At 59.9% G+C, this 18,086-nt stretch overlaps 4 protein-coding genes across 4 annotated transcripts; 2 read left to right on the top strand and 2 right to left on the bottom strand.

Annotated features, from left to right (window-relative positions):
* The first annotated feature begins 548 nt into the window (after positions 1–548).
* VPS51 (VPS51 subunit of GARP complex) lies at positions 549–6,548 on the top strand. Its single transcript, XM_084895834.1, has 10 exons — positions 549–819; positions 1,259–1,388; positions 2,827–2,973; positions 3,051–3,270; positions 3,380–4,097; positions 4,430–4,645; positions 4,844–5,062; positions 5,361–5,482; positions 5,567–5,654; positions 6,161–6,548. Exons 1-10 carry the CDS (start codon positions 607–609, stop codon positions 6,419–6,421), a joined length of 2,334 nt encoding a protein of 777 aa, XP_084751960.1. The 5' UTR covers positions 549–606; the 3' UTR covers positions 6,422–6,548.
* A 268-nt stretch (positions 6,549–6,816) lies between these two features.
* Positions 6,817–11,478, top strand: TM7SF2 (transmembrane 7 superfamily member 2). Its single transcript, XM_084895939.1, has 10 exons — positions 6,817–6,880; positions 7,118–7,314; positions 7,407–7,461; positions 7,749–7,943; positions 8,020–8,123; positions 9,699–9,818; positions 9,900–10,068; positions 10,503–10,583; positions 10,668–10,790; positions 11,067–11,478. The coding sequence occupies exons 1-10, from the start codon at positions 6,832–6,834 to the stop codon at positions 11,225–11,227; spliced, it is 1,254 nt and encodes a 417-aa protein (XP_084752065.1). The 5' UTR covers positions 6,817–6,831; the 3' UTR covers positions 11,228–11,478.
* Positions 11,479–11,618: 140 nt separating this feature from the next.
* ZNHIT2 (zinc finger HIT-type containing 2) lies at positions 11,619–12,953 on the bottom strand. Its single transcript, XM_084895890.1, has one exon. It carries the CDS (start codon positions 12,869–12,871, stop codon positions 11,657–11,659), a length of 1,215 nt encoding a protein of 404 aa, XP_084752016.1. The 5' UTR covers positions 12,872–12,953; the 3' UTR covers positions 11,619–11,656.
* A 2,835-nt stretch (positions 12,954–15,788) lies between these two features.
* Positions 15,789–18,046, bottom strand: FAU (FAU ubiquitin like and ribosomal protein S30 fusion). The gene is made up of 5 exons (XM_084895978.1): positions 17,904–18,046; positions 17,597–17,679; positions 17,358–17,502; positions 16,121–16,176; positions 15,789–15,962 (listed from the first exon to the last, which is right to left on the bottom strand). The coding sequence occupies exons 2-5, from the start codon at positions 17,669–17,671 to the stop codon at positions 15,837–15,839; spliced, it is 402 nt and encodes a 133-aa protein (XP_084752104.1). The 5' UTR covers positions 17,672–17,679; positions 17,904–18,046; the 3' UTR covers positions 15,789–15,836.
* Positions 18,047–18,086: the final 40 nt, after the last annotated feature.

Here is an 18,086-nt window from a genome sequence, read left to right on the forward strand (position 1 = left end):
ACCCCCTCACTCAGCACATCCTATCAGTCACTTAGGATCTGCTGAGTCTGTCTTCTAAACACGGTATATTTGAGTGCACTAGAACTCCCTGGGGACTTTTTAAAAAGGAGCTAGGTCCGGGGAAAGCCCAGTCTTAAAACACACCACAGGCAATTCTGACGCCGTCAGAGAACCAGGCTTCCTGAGGCTGCACCAGAGGCACCGAGTGGCGGACGGTGTGTGCATTTAATTCTCACAACTCCCCTGTGAAGACTGGACCCAATTTTAGGAATTGGGGTGGCAATGGAATCCAGGCAGTGGCAGGAGGCCAGGCGCACGCTCTCTGATTCTGCAGAAAGCGGGTCCTTGTCTTCGGGGTGGTGGTGGGGGAGAGGGTGGAGCAGGGTTGGGAGCCACCACCTGCCTTCTCTCCACCTGAGAAGCTGGCGGAACCAAGGGCTCCCTCGGAACCTCTTCGCTCGAGGAGGAAAGAAGCGGGGGAACTCTAATCTCGAAGGACCCAGGGCGGCAGCGGAACGTTTCTCCTGAAGGACCGCCTCGCTTCCACCACTCTGTGATTCCCGGAAGTGCTCCGCCTGCCTCCCTGGGTGGGCTGCGGGTGGCGCGATGGCGGCTGCCGCCGCCGGGCCGGGCCCCGGGGACTCCCCGGAGGGGCCGGACGCCGAGGCCCCGGAGCGGCGCCGGAAGGCGCACGGGATGCTGAAGCTTTACTACGGCCTCTCGGAGGGGGAGGCGGCGGGGCGCGCCCCGGGGTCGGACCCCCTGGACCCCACAGATCTCAATGGGGCGCACTTCGACCCGGAAGTGTATCTGGACAAGGTAAGCTTATGGGGGGAGGGGAAAGGGGGTGGGCACTAGGCCCCCATAAATTGCACCCCCAGAACATGCCCCGACTGTTAACGAAGTAAAAGGAAGACGACCCCCGCCAGGCGGCTGGGACGAAGCTGGAGGCTAAGGGGCGAGGGCGGGTTTGGCCTGGAGTCGGAGGCCCCTGACGTTTGACAGCCCCGGGTGGCGGGCGTGGCCCCGCCGCCGACAGGCTCTGGACTGGGCCTCGGAGGAATCTGAGGATTTCAAAGGCTGACAAACCCCAAATGTGGCTCCCCAAACCGAGTAACTCCTGAGCTATGCCACTCATAGGCTCCATTTCCGATTCTGATAGGGGTGGGAAAAGGGTTTTCTTGCACCGAAAGCCTTCCAGCGAGGGGCAAGGCTCAGTGCCCTCTGACCTGAGCACTGAACACCCCGTTTCCTCCAGTTGCGGAGAGAGTGCCCCCTGGCGCAGCTGATGGACAGTGAGACGGACATGGTGCGGCAGATCCGGGCCCTAGACAGCGACATGCAGACCCTGGTCTATGAGAACTACAACAAGTTCATCTCAGCCACAGGTGCTCCCCACCGCGGCACGCCCCCTCCGCCCCTCCTCCCCCAGTGCCTTCCCTGGGCTGGGAGAGCCGGCAGGGGATTTAGAAGGAGGAGATCCAGATTCCAGCTCTGCCCGATACTGACCCACTCTCACCTCTCTCTGTCAGAGCTTCTGTGGTCAGATGCCTGTAGCGGTGACAGCTGCTCTTACAGTGTTGTTTTGAGGACCAAAGGGGGTTAATTTATCTGATGTACTTGGAATGCCTGGCACTACAGATGCCTTAGAAGGGTTCCTTCCTTCATTAGTGGTGGCTTTCTTTCTGGTCTTGAGGATGTGCTTGCCTCGACCTCCCTCCCTCCCTCCCTCCCTCCCTCCCTCCCTCCCTCCCTCCTTTCCTCCCTTCCTTAATTCCAAGAAAGGAAGGGAGCGGGATAGAGATAGAAACATTGATGAGAGAGGGACATCGTCAATCGGCTGCCTCCTGCACGGCCTGGGCTGGGGAAACAGGAATGGAGGCGGCGTCCTCTGGTTCCTGGGTCAGTGTTCATCCGCTGAGTCACACCGGCCAGGGCCCCTTCATCTTTTTAATTAAGCAAAGAAACAGAAAATGTAGGACATTAAGGGACACAAAGATGCCAAGGCTGGCTAGCTCTGTTGGTTAGAGTGTCTTTCCAATACGCCAAGCTGCCGACAAGGGGGGGTGGCACAGATGAGGCAGAATGGACGGAACTGAGGCGGCCAGAGAACAGAGAGTCAGGGATGTCCCCCAGACTCATCTATAGGGTGTTTGAGTCCACGAAGAGGTGACTGGTCAGGAACCAAGAGGCATGGAAAGAGGACACAGGGACGGCAACGGGGGAGGGGGATAGCTTGATGGTGTGGTCTTCAAAGAAGCAGGGGGCTTGCAGGGAGGAGGATGGAACCTTCTGGAAGCGTTGAGGGGCCTGGGTGTGAAGGACGAACAGCCTCCTTGGCCAGGTTTCTGTCGGACAAAAGGGAAAGACCCTCCTGAAAAGACTGACCGTGTCCTGGAAGGCGGGTAACTGGGTTTGGGAGTCTGAAGGAGATAAACCTGAACAAGTATTATTGTCTCCCCAGTGCCAGGCAGTGCACGGGGAAGAGCAGACAGGTCTGCAGGTGCCTGTGCCCTCCTTTGGCTCTGGGCATCTCCCGAGGGCAGAAACTGAGCGCCTTGCCCCTGCCCCAGGGCTAGGACACGCAAGGGGTGCTCAGAAACACCTGCTGCGTTGGCATACTGCCCCTCCCCCACTTCCTGGGACCCAGCACCATCGCGGCCGCTCACACCAGACAGCAGTGCGGCCCTCGGCGCCTCGGCAGCGTGGGCTCGGGCCTGTGGGAAGGGGCGGGTGTGAGAGCACCTGCACTGTCCCCAGGATGAGTGCTGGCCTGGCACTGCACCCTCCATCCCCTCCTCCCTCTCCGGGCCCGCGCCCTCGCAGACACCATTCGGAAGATGAAGAATGATTTCCGGAAGATGGAGGATGAGATGGACCGGCTGGCCGCCAACATGGCCGTGATCACAGACTTCAGCGCGCGCATCAGCGCCACGCTGCAGGACCGCCACGAGCGCATCACCAAGCTGGCAGGTGGGCCTGCCCCAGGGGAGGTGCCGAGGCGGGCGGCCCTCGGGGCTCCGAGGCTGACCCCCTGCCCTCGCCCCCAGGGGTCCACGCTCTGCTGCGGAAGCTGCAGTTCCTCTTCGAGCTGCCCTCGCGCCTCACCAAGTGCGTGGAGCTGGGCGCCTACGGGCAGGCGGTGCGCTACCAGGGCCGCGCGCGGGCCGTGCTGCAGCAGTACCAGCACCTGCCCTCCTTCCGTGCCATCCAGGACGACTGCCAGGTCATCACGGCCCGCCTGGCCCAGCAGCTACGGCAGCGCTTCAGGTGTGGCCTCCGGCCCCCCCTCCGGCCCCTGCCCTGCACCTTCCCTCCTCCCCCAGGCCCCCCTCAAATCCTGTCTCCTTGCTCCCCCCTGCCATCTTCCTCCCGGCAGTGAGGGCGGCTCCGGTGCCCCCGAGCAGGCGGAGTGCGTGGAGCTGCTGCTGGCCCTGGGCGAGCCCGCAGAGGAGCTGTGTGAGGAGTTCCTGGCGCACGCCCGCGGGCGGCTGGAGGCGGAGCTGAGAAGCCTGGAGGCAGAGCTGGGGCCCTCCCCTCCTGCCCCCGACGTGTTAGAGTTCACCGACCGCGGCGGCAGCGGCTTCGTGGGCGGCCTCTGCCAGGTGGCCGCGGCTTATCAGGAGCTGTTCGCGGCCCAGGGCCCCGCGGGCGCGGAGAAGCTGGCAGCCTTTGCCCGGGAGCTGGGTGGCTGCTACTTCGCCCTGGTGGAGAGGCGGCTGGCGCAGGAGCAAGGGGGCAGCGACAACTCGCTGCTGGTGCGGGCACTGGACCGCTTCCACCGGCGCCTGCGGGCACCCGGGGCTCTGCTCGCCGCGGCCGGGCTGGCCGACGCCGCCACGGAGATCGTGGAGCGAGCGGCCCGGGAGCGCCTGGGCCACCACCTGCAGGGCCTGCGGGCGGCCTTCCTGGGCTGCCTCACCGACGTGCGGCAGGCGCTGGCGGCCCCTCGCCTGGCCGGGAAGGAAGGCCCTGGCCTGGCCGAGTTGCTGGCCAATGTGGCCAGCTCCACCCTGAGCCACATCAAGGCCTCGCTGGCTGCTGTGCACCTCTTCACCGCCAAGGAGGTGTCTTTCTCCAACAAGCCCTACTTCCGGGTATGCCTGCCCCTGGCACACTCTCTCCTTTTTCTGGGCATTTTTTACTCATTCTGCAGATTGGCAGCTATCAGGGCACTCTAGACATGGTTTCAGACTGTCAGGAGGAATACTGGCAGAGCCTGGAGGGATGGGGAAGGTGTGAGGGCGTCTGCCAGCTGGGCCCCAGTGCTGGTCCCTTCCCTAAGCAGAGCAGCTGCCTGGGCGCTGGAGTGCAGGATGAAACTGCCCCTTGGTGAAGCGCCAGGGCATTTGGGGTTCCAGCAGAGGGTCGCTGGCAGCCCCTGCCTGGGAGAGGGGACCTGCTGTCTACCCGCCTTTCCTCCCCACAGGGCGAGTTCTGCAGCCAGGGTGTCCGTGAGGGCCTCATCGTGGGTTTCATCCGGTCCATGTGCCAGACGGCTCAGAGCTTCTGTGACAGCCCCGGGGAGAAGGGGGGTGCCACGCCCCCCGCCCTGCTCCTGCTCCTCTCCCGCCTCTGCCTGGACTATGAGACGGCCACCATCTCCTACATCCTCACCCTCACTGACGAGCAGTTCCTGGTGCAGGTGAGCGCCCAGCTCATGGCAGGGCAGGGGATGGTGGTGCTGGGAAAGCAGGAAACTAGGCAGTGCCCCATTGTCGGGCCAGCTGCCTGTCTCAACCCAACCTCCCATGCCCAGCCTGTGCCCAGCTCCCAGTTGGCAGTGCCCCCTGAGCTTCCCCCAGCACCCACCACCTTTTTGTCCTCTGCATCCCTGGCTCAGGACCAGTCTCCAGTGACACCTGTGAGCACACTGTGTGCAGAGGCCAGGGAGACGGCACGGCGGCTGCTGACCCACTATGTGAAGGTGCAGGGCCTGGTCATATCACAGATGTTGCGCAAGAGCGTGGAGACGCGGGACTGGCTCAGTACCCTGGAGCCGCGGAACGTGCGCGCCGTCATGAAGCGGGTGGTGGAGGATACGACGGCTATTGACGTGCAGGTGCTGGCCAGGGAGCCTGTTTGTGGCATCATCACCCCCGTTCCTTCCGTGAGGCCGTCACCCAGAAAATAAGGGCCTCAGTGTCTTTGTGTCCACCTTTACCCACTCCGCTACTTCTGTACATAGTGACCGGGTAACAGTGAGGTTCCAAGCTGGACTTCCTGCGATTCCAGTAACAAATGTGACTTGTGGTAGATGAGTGTGTAGCTGGGGCATCCTTAGCCCTTGCCCAGGGCACTTGGGGAGCTGGAGGTCCCGCGTGCTCTGGCCTCTTTGCAGTGTCTCCTTCCACCACCAGGTGGGGCTCCTGTACGAAGAGGGTGTTCGCAAGGCCCAGAGCAGTGACTCCAGCAAGAGGACCTTCTCCGTGTACAGCAGCTCCCGGCAGCAGGGCCGCTACGCACCCAGCTACACACCCAGGTCTGCTGGTCAGACTGGCCCCTGGGGGGATGGACAAAGGTGAACGGGTGCAGGGTGGGCTCTGAGTGCTTGTCCCCCATCCAGTGCCCCAATGGACACCAACCTCTTGAGCAACATCCAGAAGCTGTTCTCTGAGCGGATTGATGTGTTCAGTCCTGTTGAGTTCAACAAGGTTTGAAGTCACCAGTGAACCCCCCCTTCCAGGGTCCCCACACTGCCCCCCAGTATTTCTCCGAGGGGTGTTCCCGGGAATGAGTATCCAGAGCCCCACCATCACATCCCATGGCCCTTTGCCCCGACCTTGGTGTGCGCCCAGCCAGGGAGTGGGTGCTGACCTAGTGTGTCTCTGGCCCTTGTGCTGTTTCCCTGCGGTCCTGGGTCCTCCCCAGGGTTCCTGTTCACCCCATGGTCTCAGCCCCGCCCAGCCCGCACTCAGGGACTTGGTGTTCTGACTCAGTAACCCCACTCCCCTTCCCATTGCTGACCCCCATCTCTGCCTGTGACTGCTGGGCTCTCCCTGTCTGTTTCCCTCAAGATGATGGGCTAATCTGGTGTCTGTCCCTCCCTCCCTGGGCCTTCCATGCCATCACAGCCATCTTACTGTCTCCCTGGCCCTGATGTGGGTGCCCTTCCCCAACACCGGCTGTGGGAGCTGCAGCCCCGTGTCCCTCCCTGCAGGTGTCGGTGCTGACCGGCATCATCAAGATCAGCCTGAAGACGCTGCTGGAGTGTGTGCGGCTGCGCACCTTCGGGCGCTTCGGGCTGCAGCAGGTGCAGGTGGACTGCCACTTCCTGCAGCTCTACCTGTGGCGCTTCGTGGCCGACGAGGAGCTGGTGCACCTGCTGCTGGACGAGGTGGTGGCCTCCGCCGCCCTGCGATGCCCGGACCCCGTGCCCATGGAGCCCAGTGTCGTCGAGGTCATCTGCGAGCGCGGCTAGCCAGGCCGCTGTCATGCCCGGGCTTGCCGGCTGCCCCCACCCGCGCACCCCTGGCCCTCCAGTCCTCCTGGCCTCCCTCCAGACCCCAAATAAAGCTGTGCTGTCTCCTCCCTCTCGCTTGCAGGGCGGGGCTTGAGGGGGCGGGGTTGGAGGCTGAGGCTTAAGCCTGCCTCCGGGTGCTTGCGTCAGGCTCGCCCCCAAGAGCCGATTGGCTGGCGAGCTGGGCCCAGGATGGGCCGGGGGCGGGCCCGTTTAAAGGCCGCCGATGGACAGGCGCCGTGTCCGCGCTCCGCCGGGACAGGTGCAGCCGCAGGGAAGATCCTTCCGTCGCCGTGCCCATCTGGGGGTGGGGTGGAGGGTGTTTCCTTGACGGATTTCCGTGAACCCCACCTCTCGGCGGAGCGGAGACCATGGCCCCTCAGGGCTCCCCGGCCCCGCTGGAATTCGGGGGACCCCTGGGTAATGGAGCAAAGAAGATGGGGGCGGGGGGGCAACGAACGGGGATGGGCAGAATCGGAAGGCTCTGAGGAGGGACCGTTCTGGGGGCTGCGGGGCGGACACTCGGGGAGCAGGAGGGGCGTCTTCCAGGGGCTGGAGGGTGGCGGCGGGGACCAGGATGGGAGTCGGGAAAGGTGCGGGGCCGGGAACGGGCTGTGGGCCAGGGCGAGGGGATGCTGACGCCACCGGCCCTTCCAGGCGCCGCGGCGCTGATGCTGCTGCTCCCGGCCACCATGTTCCACCTGCTGCTAGCAGCCCGCTCCGGGCCGGCGCGCCTGCTGGGCCTGCCCGCGCCCCCGCCGGCCCCCGGGGCGCTGTGGAGCCCGGCGGCGCCGCTGCTGTGGCTCTCCTGGCTCGGCCTGCAGGCGGCCTTCTACCTGCTGCCGGCGCGCAAGGTGGGGCCTGCCCGGCGCGCGGGGCTGGGCGGAGGGAGGGCTCCCCCTCACCCCTCACCCCTCACCCCTCACCAGAGCCTTCGTGCCCGCAGGTGGCCGAGGGCCAGGAATTGAAGGACAAGAGCCGCCTGCGCTACCCCATTAACGGTGCCAGGGCTGGGCTGGGCCCTTTCGCGGGAGTTGCGCGTGGGGTGGAGCTCCAGGTCTTGGGGGTCTCACTCTCCTGCACACCCCTGTCCCCCCACCCTTTCCTGCAGCATCTGCTGCTGCCCTGCACCTCGGCAGCCGCTCACGTGACCTGAAAGCCAAGGGGGCAGCCTAGTGGTTGGGTCGAGGTCTGCGACCTCTTGGCTTTGAGCAGAGTTGGTGTGTTTGGGGGTGGGGGGTGGGGACGGAGATGGGGGTCCCCAGGACTCACCCTGTGCTGGGTTCAGGCTTCCAGGCGCTGGTGCTCACAGCCCTGTTGGTGGGCCTGGGGGTGTCAGCCGGGCTGCCCCTGGGCATGCTCACGGACATGCTCCTGCCCTTGGCGGCGGTGGCCACCCTCGCCGCCTTCCTCTTCAGCCTCCTCCTGTACCTGAAGGCGCTGCTGGCCCCGGCCTCCGCCCTGGCACCTGGCGGGAACTCAGGTGAGAGCCATCCTGTGGGCGCAGACAGAGGCAGCAAGGGCGCCTGCTTGCAGTCTCACCCTCCGCTGTTCTCCAGGCAACCCCATTTACGACTTCTTCTTGGGACGGGAGCTCAACCCGCGCATCGGCCCCTTGGACTGCAAATACTTCTGCGAGCTGCGGCCCGGCCTCATCGGCTGGGTATGCCGGCAGGGCTAGGGGACTGGCGCCAGCAGGAGGGGGGGTGGATGGGCAGTTCCTGGGCAGGGCAGGTGCAGTATTGCCCAGACACCACTCATTCATTCCACAAACACTTGAGGAATCTAATATGTGTCCTAGGTACTGGGATATAAGAAAAAATTACAGAAAATAAAAACTGCCCTCATGGAACCTACATTCTCATGAAAAGACAGACAAAAAAATAAGTATATATAGCACGTCCAGGGATGCTGAGTGCCATGGAGAAAAGCAAGGCAGGGAAGAAGAAGTGCAATTTTTGTTTAAATCCTCACCAAGGCTATGTTTCTATTGGTTTTTAGAGAGAGGAAGGGAGAAAGAGAGAAATACTGATGTGAGAGAGAAACATTGATCCATTACCTCCCATTTGCGCCCCGACAAGGGATGGAAACTGCACTGAGCCGAAAACGGTTTGGCTCAGTGGATGGAGCGTCAGCCTGCAGACTGAAAGGTCCCAGGTTTGATTTCACGCAAGGGCATGTACCTTGGTTGTGGGCACATCCCCAGTAGGGAGTGTGCAGGAGGCGGCTGGTCGATGTTTCTCTCATAGATGTTTCTAGTTCTCTATCCCTCTCCTTTCCTCTCTGTGGAAAAGCAATAAAATATATTTTAAAAGAGAGAAAGAAAGAAAAGAAAAGAAAGAAAGAAACTGACCCGGAATTGAAACCCAAACTTTTTGGGTGATGCTTCAATCACCTGAGCCTCCCGGCCAGGGCGAGGTGCAGTTTTAAATGGAGCAGTCAAGAGCAAACATCTACTTACAGACGGCAGAGTGGTCCAGTGCTGCTTGCTAGTCAAAGCAGTGCAGGAATTTGGAAGTATTATACAACTGAATACAAAGAGGAACAAAAGTACAAAACAAACAACAACAAAAAAAAGCAGTGCGGGACTTGGACCTGAGCACTGAGCTTACAACCTGCCCATTGCCGGTGTCTGACTGACCCGGGGTTTCCCAGAGGTTCCTCACCCGGAGCCCTCACTCTGAGGCAGGGGAACGCCAAGGGCCACACTACGTCCCGATGTGTGGAACGGGATAAGGAGCCCCTTCCTAAGATTACGATGAGGACTCCCAGGGGTAACAGCACCCAGCCCACTGCTGCCAGCTGGGGTGCTCAGTCAGGCTGGCTGCTAGCCACCAGTGTGAGCTCTTCCTGTGTCACCCATCCCTCCCCAGTCCTCAGGCAGCTCCGTAACTATCTCCATTTCCCACATGAGGGCTTTAGGGAGGGTAGGCAACTTGCCCAGGTGGGGAAGCTGATTCAAAACCGGATGTGCTTTAACTCTCAGCCTGCAGTGCCCGCCTATGCCCTGTGCTGCTCTCCCAGAGGGAGATTAGACAGAGAAAACAGCGGAAAAAAACTACAGATTAGACGAGAAAACAGCGGAACCTCCGGGAACGGGCTGGTTCATTTGACAAAGCGCCAGAGAGTTAGTGGCTGACACTTAGATGGGGAGGAGCCGGCCACTGCCCTACCCAGTGCTGCCCGCCCCGTGGAGATGGGCCAGGGACAGACTGTCCTGTCTCCTCCCCACCCCCAGGTCCTCATCAACCTGGCTCTGCTGGTCCAGGAAGCAGAACTCCGGGGGAGCCCCTCCCTGGCCATGTGGCTGGTCAATGGCTTCCAGTTGCTCTATGTGGGCGATGCCCTGTGGCACGAGGTGAGGGCGGACTGCTCAGGGGGAGCAGGGATCTGGGAGGACCTTGTGGGGACTACAGTGTGTCTGGTCCTGTCCTTGCAGGAAGCGATACTCACCACCATGGACATCACACACGACGGGTTTGGCTTCATGCTGGCCTTTGGGGACCTCGCCTGGGTACCCTTCACCTACAGCCTGCAGGCCCAGTTCCTGCTGTACCACCCGCAGCCCCTGGAGCTGCCCATGGCCTCAGTCATCTGCCTTGTCAATGGTCAGTCAGGAACGGGCAGCAGGCTGGGTGCATGCTTCGTTCTCCCTCCCCTTTCTTATGTTTTATACATTTTTTTTTTATTTCCGAGAGGCAAGGAAAGGGAGAGATAGAAACATCAATGATGAGGATCAGTGATTGGCTGCCTCCTGCACACCCACACTGGGGATAGAGTCCATGACCTGGGCAAATGCTCTGACCAGGAATGGAACTGTGACCTGGTTCATAAGTTGACACTCAACCACTGAACCACGCCAGCCGGTCTCATTTATTGTTTGTTCAGCACCCACTCGGGAGGTGCTAAGCCTCACGCTCTTCTCTAAAGCTGGGGCGGGCCCTGGGGTCCAGGCAGACTGGGTTCAGGCTGTGGGGAGGATCAGGGTCAGGCAGAAGCACGTGGCCCTCGCCCCTGACCGCCTGCTCCTGCTTCCCCTCAGCTGTCGGTTACTACATCTTCCGTGGAGCCAATTCCCAGAAAAACACCTTCCGGAAGAATCCTTCTGACCCCCGAGTGGCCGGTGAGCCGTGTTTCTAGGTTGCCATGTGAGGTGGGGCAGCTGGGCTTGCTGGTGGCCACCACCCCACTGTTTGTCTCCCCCCAGGCCTTGAGACCATCTCCACAGCCACGGGGAGGCAGCTGTTAGTGTCTGGGTGGTGGGGTATGGTCCGCCATCCCAACTATCTCGGAGACCTCATCATGGCTCTGGCCTGGTCGCTGCCCTGCGGTGAGTAGCTTGGGTAGGAACTGCATGTGGGGCAGACGGGTTAGGAACCACAGGACACCTATCTGGGTGTAGAACGAATAGGGGTGCGCCTCATATGACGGAGCAGTCAGGGGGCTGGGGATGGATCGGGATGTGACCGGGACACGCACACTGCTGGCACCTTGCTGCAGACCCGGGGCCTTTCACATGGAGCCCTGATGCCCATGAGCTATTGGGTACGGAAACGCCGGTGACCTGGGGGTCTGGCTGGGCGGTCACAGAGCCCCTTCCCCACAGGCGTGTCCCACCTGCTGCCCTACTTCTACCTCCTCTACTTCACCGCGCTGCTGGTGCACCGGGAGGCCCGGGACGAGCAGCAGTGCCTGCGCAAGTACGGCCTGGCCTGGCGTGAATACTGCCGGCGTGTGCCCTACCGAATTGTGCCCTACGTCTACTAAGTGGCTCCACCCACCCATGGGCGCAGCGCGTGCCCACCCGGCGGCCAGCACACCCTGCAGCAGGAGCCCGGGCACGTCTAGGACTCGACAGCCCGCACTCCCTCCCGCCGAGCTCCAACAGGCGGGTGACAGCTCAGAGCGCTGGCTGGGAGCGGGGAGAGCACGAAGGCAGCACTCAAACACGGAGTGGAGAGGCGCTCTTACTTCTTGGATAAACATCTGGAACCCTGGGTACCGCTTCTCTCCCTTCCTGGGACAGGGTGTTTGCATGTTGGCTGGGTCAGCCCTGATTGGGGAGAAGCTGAGAGGTTTGAGGGCCCAAGAATCGGGGAATGGGGGTGGGGGTGGGGACAACAGCTGCCTCTCAGAAACGGGCACTCCCAGCAGGCCGGACCATTCACAGGTTTATTGGTGCCAGGAGTCCACCCTTCAGCCGGGGAGCTCCTCGATGAGAGTCCGGGGGGCAGGTGGTAGGGGGCCTCCCCAGAGCCGCTCCAGCTCCCCAGTGAGGGCCGCCACCTCTCCCGCCGCCACCGTGTGCGCTCGGTGGGCCCTGGCACAGTCCAGAGCCAGCGCCGGGAGGGCCCCCTCATGTTCGTTGGTCCACGCCATCAGGAACTGGCACTTCTTCCGGGCCCGGTAGAGGCGGTCCCGCACTTCAGCAGCCTCGGCCTGTCTCCGGGCCCGGCCCAGGGTCTGCACCAGGTGCCCCAGCGCCGCCAGCGTGTAGCCCTTCTGGTCGGCAGGGCCCTCGCCCAGCAGGATGCGGGCGGCCTCGCGCATGGCACCCCGCGTGCCCAGGGGCCCGGGCGGGTGCTCGCCCGCTTCCAGCACGTGAGCGGCGGCCAGCAGGGCCTCCTCGGCGGAGGCGAAGACTTGCTGGGCGCCCAGGGCGCCCGAAACGCCGAGCAGCGTGGCACAGAAGTCGGGGAGCAGCGCCTCGTCGCCGCCGTGGTACAGGGCCAGCGTGTGCGCATAGGCGAACAGCACGTTGGGCAGCTGGAAGCGCACGAGCGGCGAGACCCTGCCGCGGCTCAGGCTGCCCAGCGCGGGGATCCGGGCGGGCACCGCGGGCGCGCAGGCCCCCGGGGCGTCTCCAGGAACCGCCTCCTCGGCGGCCGGGGACTCCGGGGCCGCGGCTTCCTTCCCGGGCTCCGGCGGCGCCTTCGTAGGGTCGGGCTCCGGCTCCGCGGCCTCACCGCCCGGGCCATCGTCCAGCTCCTCCAGAAGTCGTGGCCCCGCCCCGCTGCGCCACCACCACGGCCGCCAGGGGGGCAGCAGCCGCCCGGCCTCGCCACGGCTCAGCAGCTGCTCGAAGGCCGCCTTCTCGGCCGGGGCCAGCCGCTCCCAGAGGCCTGCGAGGCCGCCGGGCGCCGGGCCGGGCCTGAGGCCTGCGTCCTGCGGCTCGTCCTCGGTCTCGCGTTGCTGCCGCAGCCGGCGGAGGGCGCTGGCGAGGCGGCTGGGCGAGGCGCTGCGGCCGCGGAGCTCTCCCAGCACCTGGTCCCGGTAGAAGTCTTCGGCGCAGGGGCCGTGCGCCCGGTAGCAGCGCAGCGAGCAGTAGGGCACGTTACAGCGGGGGCAGGTGTAGCGCGCCGGCCGGGCCTCCGCGGCCGGGCAGAAAGCGCAGGGCCCGGCCGGCTCCATGGCAACTGGCGCCGCGTGCCGCCCGCGAACGCGGAGGCCGCAGCTCGGCAACTTCCGGCGCTCCTCGGCTACTTCCGCCTCTTTGTGGAAGAGTTCCCGAAGACTCTCGGGAACTTCCGCCCGCACTCGGAGTCCAAGCCCCGCCCTCACGTCGCGGTCGGGCCGGCGCAGGAGGCGGCGGTGAGGCCCGAGCCCCCCGCGGAGCGCGAGTGGGAGGCGGCACCGGCCCCAGCGCGACTGCCGGGCGCTGCCACGCGCGGGGGCAGGAGTAGGTCTTTGCCAACGCCGCCTCTGGGCCATTGATTGTGCGGGTCCCTGCGCCGTAGGGACAGCCATTATACTAGAGGACAAAGGGGAGAGAGCGGAAAGGCCAAGGTGGGGCACCTCCCCTGGACTGGGTGTGTGTTGGCTAAGGTGACCAGACGTCCCGACGCTTTTGGCGGGACAGTCCCGATTTTTAACAATTTTCCAAAAATCGGGTCTGTCCCGCCAAAAGCGTCGGGACGTCTGGTCACCTTAGTATTGGCGGCCTGTTCCCTCTTCAACAAAGCAACATTGAACACACACCTGAGCTCCTGTTCGATTTCCTCCTCCAAACCTATCGTTCACCCACCTGTGAAGTGGACCACCTGGGGCAGAGACGCGGCCCTGTCACAACGCAGCTTAGTTTGTGGTCGAGTGAGGAGTTGGTCCTTGGTTCTTTAGTCCCTCACCTCTCACATCCAATCCCACCTACAGTCAGTTCTGCCTTCAAAATACCTTGTACTTATTTCAATATCAATCATGTATTTCTCTACCAAGATCCAGATGGGTTTGATGACCTTCAAGTCTGTTTAAAACGAGTTGAAAAGTGAAGCAGTGAGACAAGTCTGTTCATTTTTTAAAAATATTTTTTATTGATTTTTTACAGAGAGGAAGAAAGAGGGACAGAGTTAGAAACATCGATCAGCTGCCTCCCGTACACCCCCCACTGGGGATGTGCCCGCAACCAAGGTACATGCCCTTGACTGGAATCGAACCTGGGACCTTTCAGTCCGCAGGTGGACACACTATCCACTGAGCCAAACCGGTTTCAGCAGTCCGTCCATTTTTTCTCATCTCCACCACTGGGGCTCCGAGTTCCTTGCCAATCAACCGGGTGACACCACCTTAACTTTCTTGCCTGCTCTCCAGAAACATCAGCCCGGTGAAATGTCAGGTCACAGTCAGATCACACCGGGCCCTTGCTTAAACCCAGCCCTGCCCCTGATGACTCTCCACTGTACTTGGACCTAAACTTCATGTCTGACTGCAGTTCTTTCCGCTGGAACGTTCACCATCTTACCATCCGATTAGCAACTTGTTTCAGGTCTTCAGAGACCTTTCCTAGGATAGTTATGTATTTACCCAACTCCCTCCATTACATTCCCTACACTTACTTTAAGGATGTTAACAATTTAGTTTCCTCACTTCCTCCACCTGAATCTAAATTCCTATAAGTGAGGGTGCCAGGTGTAACTTCAGAGACAAAAACAGCCAATATATTTGTACTTACTACGTGGCAAGTGCAGATCCAAGCACTTTCTAGCCTTTATTTAATCCTCACAGCAACTGTCAAGAGATGATAGTACGTAGATGCCCCGGCCAGGCTGTACCAGTGGTTAGACTGCCCTGGCTTGGGGTTCATTCCCCAGTCCAGGTTGGGGCAGTTCGGGAGGCAAGCAATTGATATGTCTCTCTTCCCCAATCCCTCTCTTCCACTCTAAAAAAATCAATGGACAAAGAATATCCTCGGTGAGAATATTAGCTTCTTCAGAGATAATGGCAGAAATTAGTTTAAAAATATATATGTATTTTACCCTGGCCAGTTTAACTAAGTGGATGGAACGTTGGCCTGTGAACTGAAAGGCCCCACATGCCAGGGTTGCAGGTTTCTCTCTGAAATTATATATATATATATATATATATATATATATATATATACCATAAAAATGGTCAGAAATTTAATTTCAGAGGATAGAAACATCAATGATGAGGTTATCATGGATGAGCTGCTTCCTGTACACCTCACACTGGGGATCAAGCCCGTACCCCTGGCATGTGCCCTGAATGGGAACTGAACCACTGAACCAAGCAGGCTGGGCAATTAGGCTTTTTTTGACTTTAGCCAATTTAAGGGAGAAATATTGATTTGTTGCTCCCCATATTTGCGCATTTGACCAGGGATCAAACCTGCAGCCTTGGCATATTGGGCCAAAGCTGAGCTACCTGGCCAGAGATATTATAAATGGAGCAAGGATCAAAACTCAAGGCGGTCTAAGTCCAGAGCCCAAGGTCCTTCTTTACCCTGTGGGCTTTATTCTCAGCAGCAGCAGGATCAAAATCTTAGAATAAGCATGTGGGTATGCATGTGAGGCTAGCAGGGAACCTTAAATCAGTTCAGAGAGCTCAACTTTTGGGAACAGTGAACCAACCAGCTGACCAGCCTGAATTCTGATTAGATTAGCAAGACGAGTCATGCAATCAGCACAAACAAGGTCCCCACAGCGCCAAATCATCAGTGGTACTTCCCAAAGCTGGAAACAATTTCTGCATTGAGCCCCACCAAGCCACAGCTGGTCCAAGTTCAGGAAAAGGCCAGCTTGGCAATCCCTGACATTTTCCTCCTAGAACTCCTCCCTTCCATTGCTGCCTCTATAAACACCCACAATGTCTCCTATCTTCTGTTACTCTACATTTGAAGGAAAACTGGCATATTTCCATGGGAAGCCTTTTCTTGTAGTTTACCTCCTCCCTCTCACCCTCTCTGCCCATCCAGGGCATCTGCCTCACTTGGCAATACCAAGACACCAAAGTGAGACCTCACTGTTCTAGTGGACACACCACCAGCCCTAGAAGCCTCTCTCCCCGAGCTCCTGCAAATTAAGATGAAACGAGATGACTGAGCTAAGTGGCTTTATTAGAGAAAACCAGATTACAAAGGACTTTAGGAGTTGGCATTGGGGCCCTTCTTCTTGCCAAAGGTGGGCACGACATTGACAAAACGCCGGTTGTACTGCATTCGTCGCTTGGCCCGACCAGTCTTCTTCTTCTTTTTCTCCTGCTTGGCCACCTGGGAAAGGGGAAGGCTGATCAGACCCTGGCTGACATCTTCCATCTCTTCCCTCGGGTTCATTTCCAGGGGAGGGAGAAGACTGGTCAAAAGCCAAGGGTCTTATCTGTGACAGTGAAAAGACTAAGTCCAAGGACACCACTAATCCTCTCACTTACCTTGGGGGTCTGCCCTCTGACTTTCCCAGCGCGGGCCAGGGAGCCATGGACTTTTCCTGTGGAGGGAAACAGCAGCAAGCGGTTAGGAGAAGGCCCACCCAGAATTTTCTCCCTCAACTCAAGCCTTTAAAGGTGAGCTGGGGCCGAAACGGACTGAAGGGTCCCGGGTTCGATTCCGGTCAGGGGCATGTACGTTGGTTGCGGGCACATCCCCGGTGGGGGGTGTGCAGGAGGCGACTGGTCGATGTTTCTCTCTCATCAACATTTCTGGCTCTCTATCTCTCTCCCTTCCTCTCTGTAAAAAATCAATAAAATATATATATATAAAAAAAAAAAAAAAAAAAAAAAGGTGAGCTGGGCTCAACAGGAAATGAGAACAAAATTGAGAGATGTGACACCTGACCAGGAATCTTAGCCTGGCATGTTCTAGGTTCCTCTTCAGGATTTTCTAGCCCCTTGACTTTAAATAACAACGGAAGGGGGTCTGGTCTAACCTCCTAATTTTAACGAGGAAACTGGGAAATAGGCAAAGATCTAGTAAGTGACTGAAATGGAATTACACTCTAGTTCAGTCTTCCAGGGACCTCTCAACAGTTACTTCTGCCAAAGGACACAGGCAATAAGGAGGCGGGAGGAGGGAAGGGTGAGGGGGAGGAGACATGTGTAATACTTTCAACAGTAATTTTGAAAAAATAGATTTTTATTTATTTCAGAGAGGAAGAGATTGAAACATCAATGATGATAGAAATCATTGATTGGCTGCCTCCTGAATCAAGACTACAACCCAGGCATGTGTCCTTAATTGGAATCAAACCCTGGACCCTTCAGTCTGCATGCTGGCGCTCTATCCATCGAGCTATAATCAGCTAGGGCAACAACAATAAGAATTTTTTAAAGAATTAATTCTGCCCTGGTTGGCATGATCAGTGGTTAGAGCGCCAAGCCTGCACACAAATGGGTCACTGGTTCAATTCCTGGTCAAGAGCATGTACCTGGGTTGCAGGTTCCATACTGCAGATGTGTCTGTCTCACATCAATGTTTCTCTCTTTCTCCCCCTCCCCACCTTCCTCCCACTCTCCTGAAAACCAATGGGGAAAAAAACATCCTCGGGTGAGGGTAACAAAACAAAAGGAGTTATTCTGAGGTAAACAGGAAGAACCATCCTGGCATAAGGACACTGATCTCCCCTCATCCTGTGCTTACAGGCAGTTCTAAGGACGGTCCTCCCCAACTCACCTCCAAGCATGCGGGCGGCTACGTCCAGCGTGGTCAGAGCCTCCACCCCACACTGGTCCAGGGTGGCCTCATCCTCCAGGGGCGTGCCTGCCAGAAGCACGACTTGGTCTTCGGGAGCGATGCCCTCCCGCGCGGCGACACGAGCCTACAAGCAAACATGAGGCTCGTTAGCGTCCCCGCGGGGAGCGAGTTCAAGCACACAGGAGTACGGTGCCCACCTCGGCCCCACGCAGCCTTACCTTGATCTGGGAGATAGTCTCCCGGCCGGTCACCTCGAGGGTGTGGAGCTCCTGGGCGCGGACAAAAAGCTGCATGTCGGCGTCTGAAGAGAAGGAATGCTTGTGAGAGAAGAAATACTCCGGGAGAGAGGGCGGGCCGGGTGCGATCGCAGGTCTCACGTGGGGAAGGCAGGGCCCGGAGGTCGGGTGGGGACAAGAACCCGGCCCACACAGCAACCTCTCTTCCCCTCTTTCCCCCGCGCCCTCCGCCCTCGCGGCCAAGCTGCTCTGAAGCCCCCCCGGACTCAGCCGTGTCCCCAACTCTTACCTGATCGGCGACCTGTGCCGCTACCGCGAAGATGGAGTCGAGAAAGAGGAAGGAAGAGGCACGTACACGTACGAAGCGCTTGCTGCGTCTGGCGTCACTGCTGCGCGCCGACCATCGCCCCGGCTATTTGTACCGCCCACGGCTCCGTGACTCCGCCCCCTGACGCACGCGTAGGCGTTCGTT

This window comes from Pipistrellus hanaki (genome assembly GCF_964339955.1).
Source record: "Pipistrellus hanaki genome assembly, chromosome: 9".
NCBI classification, from domain to species: domain Eukaryota; kingdom Metazoa; phylum Chordata; class Mammalia; order Chiroptera; family Vespertilionidae; genus Pipistrellus; species Pipistrellus hanaki.